The sequence below is a fragment of the Scyliorhinus torazame genome, chromosome 4, assembly GCF_047496885.1.
Source record: "Scyliorhinus torazame isolate Kashiwa2021f chromosome 4, sScyTor2.1, whole genome shotgun sequence".
In the NCBI taxonomy this organism is placed as follows: domain Eukaryota; kingdom Metazoa; phylum Chordata; class Chondrichthyes; order Carcharhiniformes; family Scyliorhinidae; genus Scyliorhinus; species Scyliorhinus torazame.
In genome coordinates, this window is record NC_092710.1 from 348768928 (window position 1) to 348783614 (window position 14687).

The 14687-nt window shown below is 47.1% G+C and overlaps 1 protein-coding gene across 1 annotated transcript in view; it reads right to left on the bottom strand.

The window, feature by feature from the left end:
- Positions 1-274: 274 nt before the first annotated feature.
- Positions 275-14687, bottom strand: part of LOC140411509 (dynein axonemal heavy chain 6-like) — a 1703852-nt gene continuing 1689439 nt past the window's right edge. Inside the window, exons 75-77 of the mRNA XM_072500595.1 lie at positions 13481-13691; positions 874-976; positions 275-595 (exon numbers count right to left, since the gene is read on the bottom strand). Coding sequence (XP_072356696.1) covers positions 275-595; positions 874-976; positions 13481-13691 — 635 coding nt within the window. The remainder of the gene's footprint in view (positions 596-873; positions 977-13480; positions 13692-14687) is intronic.

The window sequence follows — 14687 nt, forward strand, 5'->3', positions numbered from 1 at the left end:
TCACCGAAGGCGGTTTAAAACTTTGGCGGGTGCCGTTTGGCATCGCCCCTTGTGGGCAGGGTCCTGACTCGGTTGTCTGGCTGGACTTGGCTGGATCCCACGAGGAGTGAAGATTGCCACTGAGCCAGCGAGAGGTCTCTCCCGGGATTCACAGGCCACACGGCACCGCGCTCGGGCGAGAGCGCAACGCGGCCGGCGGATCGCGCCCTCTGTTTTTATATTTCTGACGAGCTTTCTTTCAAACTCTAACCTTTCCCCATTATTAATCTGTTTGTCATCTTTTACTGTTCCTTATATTCTGCCCAATCTTCTGACCTGCCACCTGTTTTTGCACAATGAGATGCGTTTTCTGTAAGTTTGTACATACCTCCAGGTCCGAAGAGGTGAACTCATACGGGATATTCCAGCCCAAAGCCCCGTACTTGTTCCTTTCCTGGATGATGGCGTTGAAGAAACACAAACTGAAAAGCAGCCTCCTCCAGCTCAGCCCTTTGTTCTCCTTCATGAAGATTCCTTCTGTCACTTCCCCGGAGCCACTGCTTCCAAAGCTGGTCAGCAGCTTGTTCTTCAGGCCCTGTGGGGGCTCCACTGCGACCTTTCAAAGAGCCAAATGGACATTCTTCAAAATAATATCTGTACTGATTTTACACTGAGCTGCTACCCCCCCACCCCCTTGGTTCCAGCGTGCTTCTCGTCATCCTCAGCTCACCAATGGTTCACCGGTCACCCTTGGCAGGAAGTCTACCGGACATTGGACATCGCCCACTCTCTGGTGATTCTGCGCACACACTTCCACACAGCAGGCCATGACAGGACGTTGCAGTTCTATGAAATGTCTATTACGGGGCTAGAACCAGTCAACTGTCACCTTACCTTCACTCCATGGTGAAGAATGGAGATGGGAAATGTGTAGTCAGACTTGGAGCTCAGTAATAGCCTGAAGTTAGGGTCCATGTGCACTTCTGGTTTTCTGAACCTAGAAAGAATGACACAAATGCAATGCTTGAGGATTTGGCAACAACTGTAGTTTAAGGGTCTGGCACATACTGTTAAGTAATGGGTTAAGAGACATTGCAATTAGTTGTCTCATTTATGTTAAGTATCCATTAATTGACACTGATATGTAAAGGGGCTTCAGGTGGCCTCTGTCAGGTGGTGTGTTGTTAAGAGTTTTGTGCAGAGGCTGTGGAAGTGAAATAAATGGTGTTTGGTGAAAAAGGAACAAGAACTTTAGACTCTTCATTTCACAGCAACGAAAACGTCTAACAATTGGTAGCAGAGGATGGTTGCTGTGCAAATGTGAAGGGTTGAAAGATACAACTTTTCCAGATAAAACCAAGGAGTGAGTGAGAACAGGAAAAAAAAAAAAGAGGGCTATATGGTTGAACCGAGGATAAAGATGGCTGGATATGACTATCCTCCCTTATTTTCTGAAAGGGGATCGTACGACCAATGGAGAAGTGCAGTAGTTATGTGGACTAAGGTAACTGCTTTGGGAAAGAGAAAACAAGGTATGGCATTGGCTCTTTCTCTAACATATGGCAGTAAAATCCGAAACAAAGTGTTTTCTGAGCTGGAATTGGAAGAGTTAGACTCAGAAGAAGGTCTGGAGACTTTATTACATTATTTGGATAAGATTTATGAGAAAGATAACTTGTTAAGTGCGTATGAAGCATGGTCGGATTTTGATAAGTTCCGGAAAATGGAGGATATCTCCATGGAAGACTATATAATGGAATTTGGCAGACTATATAAAAGGCTGCAGAAACACAACCTGGAATTTCCACAGTCTGTGTTGGCCTTTACATTACTGGACTGTGCTAGAGTGAACAACATGGATAGGCTCCTGGTTTTGACAGGAGTTCAGTTTACTGATAAGGATACCTTGGGCGAAATTCTCCCAAAACGGCGCGATGTCCGCCGACTGGCGCCCAAAACGGCGCCAATCAGACGGGCATCGCGCCGCCCCAAAGGTGCGGAATGCTCCGCATCTTTGGGGGCCGAGCCCCAACATTGAGGGGCTAGGCCGACGACGGAGGAATTTCCGCCCCGCCAGCTGGCGTAAACGGCCTTTGTTGCCCCGCCAGCTGGCGCGGAAATGACATGTCAGGGTGGCGCATGCGCGGGAGCGTCAGCGGCCGCTGAACGTTTCCCACGCATGCGCAGTGGAGGGAGTCTCTTCCGCCTCCGCCATGGTGGAGACCGTGGCGGAGGCGGAAGGGAAAGAGTGCCCCCACGGCACAGGCCCGCCCGCGGATCGGTGGGCCCCGATCGCGGGCCAGGCCACCGTGGGGGCACCCCCCGGGGTCAGATCGCCCCGCGCCCCCCCTAGGACCCCGGAGCCCACCCGCGCCGCCGCCTTGTCCCGCCGTTCAAAAGGTGGTTTAATCCACGCCGGCGGGACAGGCAATTTATCGGCGGGACTTCGGCCCATCCGGGCCGGAGAATCCAGCGGGGGGGCCCGCCAACCGGCACGGCCCGATTCCCGCCCCCGCCGAATATCCGGTACCGGAGACTTCGGCAACCGGAAGGGGCGGGATTCACGGCGGCCAACGGCCATTCTCCAACCCGGCGGGGGGTCGGAGAATGACGCCCCTTATTCGAACAAATGACAAAAGCTTCACAAAAGTTTCTGGGGAAACATTCGATTCCGATGGCTCTGATGACCCAAATAGGCAATTGATGCCTGCAATAAGGCAGAATATGGAAGATACACTACTAACAGGATGGCGAAATTGTATGGCTACGAACAGGGCTCAAGACTATCGACGGAGACTGAGACAAGGAAATTATGAAGACAGAAACCCAGTTAGAACCTACAATAGGAAGATGAACCCCAGAAATGCACGGGGCATGATAAATCGATGTTTTTGATGTGACTCTCAATATCATTATGCTTTCAACTGTCCAACTCGTTATGATAGAGTGTTTGAAGCGAAACATGACACGGAAGATTCAGAAGAGGAAAAAGATAGTGACCAGAAAGAAGGCATTGTCCTATTGACAAGCAGTTTTACGCCGGTAATGAGGGTGTTGGTTGCAGAATCCTTCAACTGTGCTGATTGGACAGTGGCTGCGCATCTACTGTGTGTGGAATTGACTGGTTAAAATGTTACCTGGACTCTTTGAATGTTGAAAATCGTAACAAGGTTAAGGAATTTGAAAGTTCCACAAGTTTCAGGTTTGGGGATAATACTCTGAAGTCGCTGAAAAAAGTGGTGATCGCTTGCAATATTGCCGGAGTGAATCATTTCATTAGCACGGATGACCGTCGATGAAGAAAGCACACATGAAACTGGATATGGAACAGGATAAGGCAACACTTTTTGGAAAGACGGTGGACTTACAATTTACACAGTCGGGACACTATTGTATTCCATAACTGACAAATAATTTTTCAAGTAGAGTGGTTAAGGATGTGTTAAAAATGGGACTTTAGCTGATTAAAAGCTTGTGGTATTAAAACTGCATAGGCAATTTGCACATCCGTCTCCTCGGAGGCTGAAAAATTTATAAAAGGATGCAGGGGTAAGGGATGACGACTATACTAAACTGATAGAACAGGTTAGTGATTGCTGTGAAGTTTGTAGGAAGTACAGAAGGACACCAGCACGACCGATAGTAACCCTACCTTTGGCCAGGGATTTTAACGACATTGTGGCCATGGACCTTAAGATCTGGGATAAAGCAAATAATATATTTATTTTGCATTTTGTAGATTTAGCAACCAGATTTAGTCAATCAACGATTGTACGAAGTAAAGAAAAGAGGGTAATTCTGGATCAAATCGTGGAAAAATGGATAGGGAGAGGAATGGGTCCACCGGCAAAATTCCTGACGGACAATGGGGGAGAATTTGCTAATGATGAGTTTAGGGATATGTGTGAAAACATGAATATCACAGTTATGAATACGGCTGCAGAAAGCCCATTTAGTAATGGTGTCTGTGAAAGAAATCATGCTGTCATCGATGACATGCTTTGGAAAATTTTGGCAGATCGACCAAATTGCAAGCTAAATTCAGCTTTAGCATGGGCAGTACATGCAAAGAATTCATTGCAAATGGTTGGGGGCTATAATCCTTATCAATTAGTGTTTGGTAGAAATCCTAAAATTCCGTCCATTTTGGATGACCAGCCTCCAGCTTGGGAGGGGACTACAATTAGCTCTGGTTCTGCTGAACATTTAAATGCATTACATAGCAGTAGAAAAGCTTTTTTGGAAGCAGAAGTCTCTGAAAGAATTCGCAGAGCTTTAAGACATAACGTACGGCCATCAGATGCCGTTTTTCAGCAAGGAGGCATGGTATACTATGAGAGAGACAATTCTAATGAATGGAAAGGCCCAGGGAAGATCATAGGCATAGATGGCAAAACATTTATTTTGCAACATGGTAATCAAACTGTTAGGGTCCATTCATCAAGGATAATGGGTACAGATTACAAATTTTCAAATTTAGACAGAGCAGACAGACATGACGAGGAACCAGAGTCATCTGGTACGCATGTGTTACAGAAGTATGAGGACCAATTAACTGACATAGACAGTGTTTCTGTGGAGGAACACAACACTTCTGGTGAATTAAAACAGGCCATTTTTCCGAAAGGGCAACTGCCAAAAGTTGGTACAAAAGTGACATACTTGCCTGAAGGATCTAGTCAATGGAAGGATGCAACTGTTATTAGTAGAGCAGGGAAGGCCACTCGAAAGTATAAACATTGGTTGAATGTACAGCATTCAGGGGAAGGAGTCAAGACAATGGATTGGGAAACCAAAGTTCAAAAATGGAGGGCACAGAAACACAGTGCCAGTTCAGATAGTACATCGGATAGTGAACAGGTCCGCAGGAAAAGGTCGAGAAACATTGAAAGAACATCCCACAGCAGAAGGGAAAGATCAAGCAGCAGCAGTACAGAACGAGAGACCAGGCGGGAGAGGGGACGTAGTTTATCAAGACCTCGGAACATGAGTAAGACTACGAATACTAATAGGAGTAGAAGCCCACATGCACGTGAGATTTTGGTGGCTTCAAATAAATTAGATGAAAAAGTTATCAAAGATGCTAAACAGCAAGAACTGCATAGTTGGAGTCAATTTGGGTTATACACGGAAGTACCGGATAGGGTACAAAGAGCTCTATCCCACAGATGGATTTGCACGGAAAAGGTTCTTCCGGATGGAACTTATAAGGCAAAGGCCAGGCTTGTGGCAAGGGGATTTGAAGAAAACTTAGAAGATCAGGATTTAAGGGTAGATTCACCTACAGCAGGAAAGGTTATTTTAAAGATCTTCTTGGCTGTATTAGCCACAAAGGCATGGGAATGCAAATCTATGGATATAAAAGCTGCCTTTTTGCAGGGGCATCAGCTCCAGAGAGACATTTTTCTCCGTCCTCCTAAAGAAGCAGCTAACACAGAAGGGGTACTCTGGAAGTTGAACAAATGTGTATATGGATTAAATGTTGCATCTAGAGTCTGGTATTTTTCGGTAAGGTCAGTTTTGTTAAAGTTAGGCTGTTACCAGTTGAAAGCAGATCCTGCAATGTTTTACTGGCATTATAAAGGAAATCTTTCTGGCATTTTTATGATGCATGTCGATGATTTTTTGTGGGGTGGGACTAGTGATTTTGAAGCTATTGTAATCTCTGTATTGAGGAAAGAATTCAGGGTTGGAAGCCAGGCTTCCGGTGCATTTAAATATATTGGACTGGAAATTGGACAGACTAAGTTAGGGGCAACTTTACGTCAGCAATCTTATTTGGAAAGCATCAGCCCAATAGCAATTAGTCGTGGCCGAGTTTCACAGAAAGCCGCAATGGTTTCAAAGATAGAAAAAGAGCAACTGCGAAGTTTAATTAGGCAACTGACCTGGTTAGGTAGACAGACTAGACCGGACGTGAGTTTTGATGTCTTAGAATGGAGTACAAAAATGAATGATCCCAAAGTGGAAGACATAATAAGAGCAAATAAAGCGTTGGCCAAACTGAAAATGCAGGAGTGTGTTTTGAAGTTCCCGGTTTTAGGTGACCTTAAGCACTTGAAACTCATAGTTTATAGTGATGCGTCCTACGCAAATTTATGTGATGGGGTTTCAAGCGCAGGAGGTTTTATAATTTTCCTTTTGGGGAACAATGGTAAATGTTGCCCGCTTGTGTGGGAAACTAAGCAAATAAGGAGAGTGGTAAAAAGCACTTTGGCTGCTGAGACGTCAAGCCTTGTAGAGGCGGTGGATATGGCCTTTTATATAAGTATGATATTGACAGAAATTTTGGGATTAGGGGATTTGGGTAATATACCTATTGACTGTCACATTGACAATAAATCCCTGTGGGAAAATGTGCACTCTACAAAAAGTGTCAATGAAAAGAGGTTACGGATAGACATCGCAAGTTTGAAGCAGATGTTGGACAGAGGGGAAATAACAAAAATTAAATGGGTCGACAGGAGCTATCAATTGTCAGACTGTTTTCCGAAAAGAGGGGCGAGTTCACAGAAACTTTTGGATATTGTTAATGAAGGGCGCTTGTTTCTGTGACTGTTTTTTTTCTCGTCCAAACAAAAAGAAAAAGGGGGGGACATCATGTGTGTGTTTTTGAGTTTCTTGAAATTTTGTTTTCACCTAATTATTATTTTTTCTCCAAGGAAAGGGCGATTGTTAAGTAATGGGTTAAGAGACATTGCAATTAGTTGTCTCATTTATGTTAAGTATTCATTTAATTGACACCGATATGTAAAGGGGCTTCAGGTGGCCTCTGTCAGGTGGTGTGTTGTTAAGAGTTTTGTGCAGAGGCTGTGGTAGTGAAATAAATGGTGTTTGGTGAAAAGGAAGAAGAACTTTAGACTCTTCATATCACAGCAACTAAAACGGTTAACACATACAGGGTTAATGTGGGGCTGAGTACCCACACAGTGATATAATAATGCACAGGGCCAAACCCAGGGGTGCTGAGCAGAGATGGGAAAATACTTAAACATGGGTGGGATATTATCAGAAATGTAAGAACTGCAAGGGTTAATGCAATGTCTAAATCAACCACTAGAGGGAGCTAGTTATACACATGTATAAGACATTGATGCTAACCCTTATGGGTGAGAGGTTGAGAAGAAAGCTAGAGAACAGACTGAAGGAAAGATAGTGTGAGTGAGAGCAGATCATAGTTAATGTAATAGTGTCAAAATTAGTAATAGATGAGTGTAGATTATATGTTTATTCGCAACTGTGCATTATCTAGGAGTAAGTGTTGAATCCAAATTAGTAGAGTTAATAAATTTATAGCTTTGTTCATTTTAAAGCTATTTGTGGTCTTTGTGAACACTACGCCAACCATCCTGAATTTAGCAACGCAAAGAACACCACAATGGTGAAGACTCCGAGCCTGTATCCTTTACTGCACATGCGTAACTCCTTCTGCTTGTTAGTAAAGACTTACGGTTAATAGCCTGAAGACTGCAAAGACTTAATTAAGAGATATCATTCTATGACCAACATCCCCACAAAATGGTGGCAGCTGGAGATCAAAAACCCTCAACCTCAGAGAAAATGCTGAACAAGCCTGAAATTCTGCAAGATTAAAGATTGGGGAGGGCTTAAAGTAATATGGCAGGAGGATGGGAACGTATGTAAAGATTCAGAGCAGTCGAATCAAGAACAAGAGAAAAAGACAGCAAGGAGAATAGGAAAAGTGATAGGCAGAGAAATCAAGGGCCAGGATCAGATAATGACACCGTAATAAAAAATAGTAGGGATGGGACAAGGAACGTAAAAAGGACTTAAAGTTTTGTACCTGAACACTCAGAGCATTCAAAGTAAAATGGATGAATTATTTGCGCAGATAGATGTAAATGGGGTATGATGCAATGGGGATTACAGACACATGGCACCAAGGTGACCAAGAATGGGAATGAAACATTGAGGGCTATTCAGGATCAGCATAGACAATGTGGAATCTGTCTGGGTCGCGTTAAGAAACATCAAGGGGAAAAGAACATTTGTTGGGGTGCCAACCCGGACCCATCCCATGGGGTGGCGATGGTGGCCACCAGCTCCCACAAGTTCCACCCCTCTGCTGACGCTGCGTCTCGAGGTCAGCATACGGGACAGGGCAGTACGGCGGTGCATGTGCTGCCGACAAGTGAGCCGGGCTCTCCGGCCTCAGAGCCCCCAGAGGACACCCGGGAGGCGAAGCGAAGACCACGGGACGTGGTAAGCAGCCGGTTTCCCCACCTCAGATGTGCATCCTGGAGAAACACCTAGAACCTCCGAACCCTTGGCCCCTCTCTCCAGGCATCTCCCCCTCCTCGGGCACACTGCGTGCAGGTGATGGGTGTGAGTGTGCACTCAGCAGACAGGCAGGGGTCGGACTATGGCATAGATTGAGGAGCGCTGGCGCTCAGCTCTCTGGGGGGTTGTCACCACCACCCTGCCCTCGACAGTGACCCGCTGATGGTGCCGACACAGTCCCAGCACCCTGGGGTGATGTGACACAGACCCTGGGAAGGAGGGAAATGGGTGTGGGGGGTGACGGACCAGACCATTTGAATCGGGCGAGTATGAGGGCCTCCCTGGCCCTCCGGACTTACTGGACCCTCACCGCTGCCGCCTGTCCTGCAGCTGCCAGCTGGGCCTCCAGTTAACCCTGGCCTCATCCTCCAGCCCCTGCTGGTTTGACACCGCCTCATCCTCCTCGTCCTCATCCTCCTCCTCCTCGGAGGTGGCCACAGGTTCCTCATCACTAACCACTATCTCATCACCCTGCTGCTGTGCGAGGTCGTGGTGGACACAGCAGACCATCACAAAGCGGGCGACCCTCCGGGCGATGTACCTGCAGGGCACCAACGGAGCGGTCGAGGCATCATAACGGCATCCTGAGGTGTCCGAGGCACGGCTCAATCACAGCCCGGGTGACCACACGGGCCTCGTTGGACCAGGTCTCCGTTTCAGTCTCCAGCCTCCATACTGGCATCATTAGGCAGACCGTCTACGGGTACCCTTTATCCCCCAAGAGCCAACCATTCATCCTAGGGTGCTCCTCGAAGAGGCTGGGGATGAGGCAGGAAGGGTCCCAGAGAACTGGAAAGTGGCTAATATAACACCACTGTTTAAGGAGGGAGGGAGGCAGATGACGGGAAATTATAGGCCGGGTAGCCTGATTTTGGTCATTGGTCAGATTGGTCTGTTATTAAAGATGAGATCGCAAAGTACTTGGAAGTGCATGGTAAAATAGGACTGAGTCAGCACGACTTTGTCAAAGGGAGGTCGTGTCTGACAAATCTGTTAGAGTTCTTTGAGGAAGTAACAAGCAAGTTAGACAAAGGAGAACCAGTGGACGTGATTTATTTACATTTCCGAGAAGGCCTTTGACAAGGTGCCACATAGGAGACTGTTAAATAAGTTAAGAGCCCATGGTGTTCAGGGTAAGATCCTGGCATGGATAGAGGATTGGCTGACTGGCAGAAGGCAGAGAGTGGGGATAAAGGGGTCTTTTTCAGGACGGCAGCCGGTGACTAGTGGTGTGCCTCAGGGGTCTGTGCTGGGACCACAACTTTTCACAATGCACATAGAACATAGAACAGTACAGCAGATACAGGCCCTTTGGCCCACGATGTTGTGCCGACCATTTAATCTAATCTAAGATCAACCCCTTCAATTTACTGCAGTCCTTGTGCATTAATGATCTGGAAGAAGGAACTGAAGGCTCTGTTGCTAAGTTGGCGGATGATACAAAGATCTGTAGATGGACAGGTACTAGTGAGGAAGCAAGGGGACTGCAGAAGGACTTAGACAGGCTGGGAGAGCGGGCAAAGAAGTGGCAGATGGAATATAATGTGGAAAAGTGTGAGGTTACGCACTTTGGGAGGAGGAAGTTAGGCATAGACTATTTTCCAAATGGGAAAAGGCTTAGAAAATCAGAAGCACAAAGGGATTTGGGAGTCCTTGTTCACGATTCTCTTAAGGTTAATGTGCAGGTTCAGTCGGCAGTTAAGAAAGCAAATGCAATGTTAGCATTCATGTCAAGAGGGCGAGAATACAAGACCAGGGATGTACTTCTGAGGCTGTATAAGGCTCTGGTCAGACCCCATTTGGAGTATTGTGAGCAGTTTTGGGCCCCGTAAGGATGTGCTGGTCTTGGAAAGGGTTCAGAGGAGGTCACAAGAATGATCCCTGGAATGAAGAGCTTGTCATATGTGGGGCAGTTGAGGACTCTGGGTCTGTACTCATTGGAGTTTAGAAGGATGAGGGAGGATCTTCTTGAAACTTACAGGATACTGCGAGGCCTGGATAGATTGGACGTGGAGAGGATGTTTCCACTTGTAGGAAAAACTAGTTCCTGAGGGCACAATCTCAGACTGAAGGGACGATCCGTTAAAACAGAGATGAGGAGGAATTTCTTCAGCCAGCGGGCGGTGAATCTGGGGAACTCTTTGCCGCAGAAGGCTGTGGAGGCCAAATCACTGAGTGTCTTTAAGACAGAGATAGATAGGTTCTTGATTAATAAGGGGATCAGGGGTTATGGGGAGAAGGCAGGAGAATGGGGATGAGAAGAATATGAGTCATGATTGAATATCGTAGCAGACTCGATGGGCCGAGTGGCCTAATTCTGCTGCTATACCTGATGGTCCTCACAGGATTGTTATACAACAGGACCAGGGACCCAGGTTCAATTCCCAACTTGGGCGACTGTCTCTGTGGAACTTGCACGTTCTTCCCATGTCTGCGTGGATTTCCCCCGAGTGCTCCGGTTTCGACAGTCCAAAGATGGGCAGGTTAGGTGATTGGACATGCTAAATCAGGGTGGGGGAGTTACAGGGTGGGGGATAGAGCCGAGGTAGGGTAGTCTTTCAAAGGGTCGGTGCAGACCCGATGGGCCAAATGGCCTCTTTCTGTAATGTAGAGATTCTATGATTCTACATCGCCGAGCGGGTTCCAGGGCACCCGGATGCTCCCGGATGAATATTTGTTTGGAGACTAGAGGACAGAGGACTGGAGAATAGCTAATGTGGTACTGTTGTTTCAGAAAGGTAGCAGGAATAATCCTGGAAACTATAGGCCGGTGAGCCCCACGTCGGTAAATTATTGGAGAGAATTCTCAGGGACACGATTTATACCCATTTGGAAACAAATGGACTCATTAGCGATAGACCGTGTGGTTTGTGAAGGGGAGGTCGTGCCTCACTAACTTGATCAGGTTTTTTGAGGCGGTGACAAAGATGATTGATGAGTGAGGGTGGTAGATGTTGTTTACAGGGACTTCTGTAAAGCCTTTGACAAGGTGCCTCATGGCAGACTGGTACAGAAGGTGAAGTCACACGGGATCAGAGGTGAGGTGGTAAGCTGGATACAGAACTGGCTCGGTCACAGAAGGCAAAGGGTAGCAGTAGAAGGATGTTTTTCTGAATGGAAGGTTGTGACTAGTGGTGTTCCACAGGGATCTGTGCTGGGGCCTCTGTTGTTTGTGGCGTACATAAACGATTTGGAGGACAATGGAGCCGGTCTGATTAGTGAGCTCGCGGACGATACTAACGTTGGTGGAGTGACAGATAGTGTTGAGGATTGTCGAAGATACAGCTGGTTAGGTTGGAGACTTGGGCAGAGAAATGGTAAATGGAGTTTAACCCACACAAATGTGAGGTAATACATTTTGGTAGGTCTAACATAGAGGGGAAAAAACTATTAAGAATATAGAAAGTCAGAGCGATCTGGGTGCAGGTCCACAGGTCTTTGAAGGTGGCAACACAAGCGGACAAGGTAGTCAAGAAAGCATACGGAATGCTTGCCTTCATTGGATGTCATGATGTGGAGATGCCGGCGTTGGACTGGGGTGAGCACAGTACGAAGTCTTACACCACCAGGTTAAAGTCCAACAGGTTTGTTTCGATGTCACTAGCTTTCGGAGCGCTGCTCCTTCCTCAGGTGAATGAAGAGGTATGTTCCAGCAAACTACCCAGTCTTCAGAACAGTGACCACAACACCACACAACCCTGTCATGGCAATCTCTGCAAGACGTGCCAGATCATTGACATGGATACCACTATTACACGTGAGAACACCACCCACCAGGTACGTGGTACGTACTCGTGCGACTCAACCAACGTTGTCTACCTCATACGCTGCAGGAAAGGATGTCCCGAAGCGTGGTACATTGGCGAGACCATGCAGACGCTGCGACAACGAATGAACGGACATCGCGCAACAATCACCAGGCAGGAATGTTCCCTTCCAGTCGGCGAACACTTCAGCAGTCAAGGGCATTCAGCCTCTGATCTCCGGGTAAGCGTTCTCCAAGGCGGCCTTCAGGACGCGCGACAACGCAGAATCGCCGAGCAGAAACTTATAGCCAAGTTCCGCACACATGAGTGCGGCCTCAACCGGGACCTGGGATTCATGTCACATTACATTCATCCCCCACCATCTGGCCTGCGAAATCCTACCCACTGTCCTGGCTTGATGCAATTCACACCTCTTTAACCTGGGGTTACCCCATCTCTGGATCTGTAAAGATTTAATCACCTGCTAATGGTCGCATTCCAAGCATTGTTTGGCATCTTTGAATTTGTCTATATATGTGTTTCTGGAACATACCTCTTCATTCACCTGAGGAAGGAGCAGCACTCCGAAAGCTAGTGACATCGAAACAAACCTGTTGGACTTTAACCTGGTGTTGTAAGACTTCATTGGATGTGGCATTGAATATAAAAACTGGCAAGTCATTCTACAGTTGTATAGAACCTGATAAGGCCGCACTTGGAATATTGCGCACAATTCTGGTCGCTCTGGGAAGTATACTATTCGAGGGTGGTACACTCAGCGGGTGTATATTATACAATCATAGAATTCCTACAGTGCAGAAGGAGGACATTCGGCCCATCGAGTCTGCAACATCATCTGAAAGAGCACCCCACCCAGGCCCACTCCCCCGCCCTATCCCCATAACCCCTTAACTGCACCAAACCTGCACATCCCTGGACAATAAGGGGCAATGTGGCTTGGCCAATCCACCTAGCCTGCACATCTTTGCACTGTGGGAACCCACGCAGACATGAGAAGAATGTGCAGATTCGTCACAGACAGTGACCCAAGGCCGGATTTGAACGTCGGTCCCTGGCGATGTGAGGCAGCAGTGCTAACCACTATGCCACCGTGCTGCTCTTCTCAAGGGGGTGGCATAGTCTAAGGGAGATACTATCAGATAGATGTACTCTTAAGGGGGGCACAGTCTCAAGGAGGGCATCCAGTCAGGTACAGTATTCTCTAAGGGGGCTATACTGTCAGGGAGCCAATCTTCTCACAGTGGGTAAAGTCTTTGGAAGGGTATATTCTGAAGGAGGCTAGACCTTTGGGGAAGGGACACTCAAAGGGGAGTAGAGTCTGAGAGGGGGTATACTGTCATGTGAACTTCAATAAGGGGCTATACTAAGGTTCCAACTCTAGTCCACAATGGGTTTCTGCCTCCCGATGATGGAGTGATGATGGATGGACTCACGATTCGATGATGGCCTGAAGTGCGGGCATGAAGAAGGCAGCCAGGTGACAGTTCTGCAGAAAGACCCAACGCCCCTTCCCCTTCTGAGCTTTGTGGATCAGCTCTTCTGCGATGGGCCCCTGGCCCCGACCCAGAGACACCATGTTCAGGTGGTCCGTGTGACCCTGACTTTCTTTAGCAAAACGGACCACCTGAGTAACTGGGTCAGTACCTGGAGAGAAAAATATCAATGCAGATTTCAGAGTTCTGTATCTAGATATACCATCGCTGAAGAAGGTTTAATTCACCCAGAATGTGTACAGTGCTATGTATCTCATGGGGCTGCAGAGTACAAGGCTCATCACTGGCTCCATTGACACAATGAAGAGAAAGCAAACTGTGTCCATAAATATATTAAAAACTGGCGAAGAACACAAACCATAATCAGTAAGAATCTGGAATGACAGCTCTGCTGATCCGCAATATATTCCTGATCAACAGCAGCAGCAACACATCAAAATCTCACCATTCAAAAAAATATACCCTCCTCCACTCAATCACCAAACTCATAACCACTCACCCAGCACTCCGCATTTCCAAACAAGGGAAAAACAGAAGGGCAGGCAGCACGCAGAGTACATAATCCATCTCTCCACACACACTGATACTATCCATCTCTCCACACACACTGATACTATCCATCTCTCCACACACACTGATACTATCCATCTCTCCACACACACTGACACTATCCATCTCTCCACACACACTGATACTATCCATCTCTCCACACACACTGATACTATCCATCTCTCCACACACACACTGATACTATCCATCTCTCCACACACACTGATACTATCCATCTCTCCACACACACTGACACTATCCATCTCTCCACACACACTGATACTATCCATCTCTCCACACACACTGATACCATCCATCTCTCCACACACACTGACACTATCCATCTCTCCACACACACTGACACTATCCATCTCTCCACACACACTGACACTATCCATCTCTCCACACATACTGATACTATCCATCTCTCCACACACACTGATACTATCCATCTCTCCACACACACACACACACATACTATCCATCTCTCCACACACACACTGATACTATCCATCTCTCCACACACACTGATACTATCCATCTCTCCACACACACACTGATACTGTCCATCTCTCCACACACACTGATACTATCCATC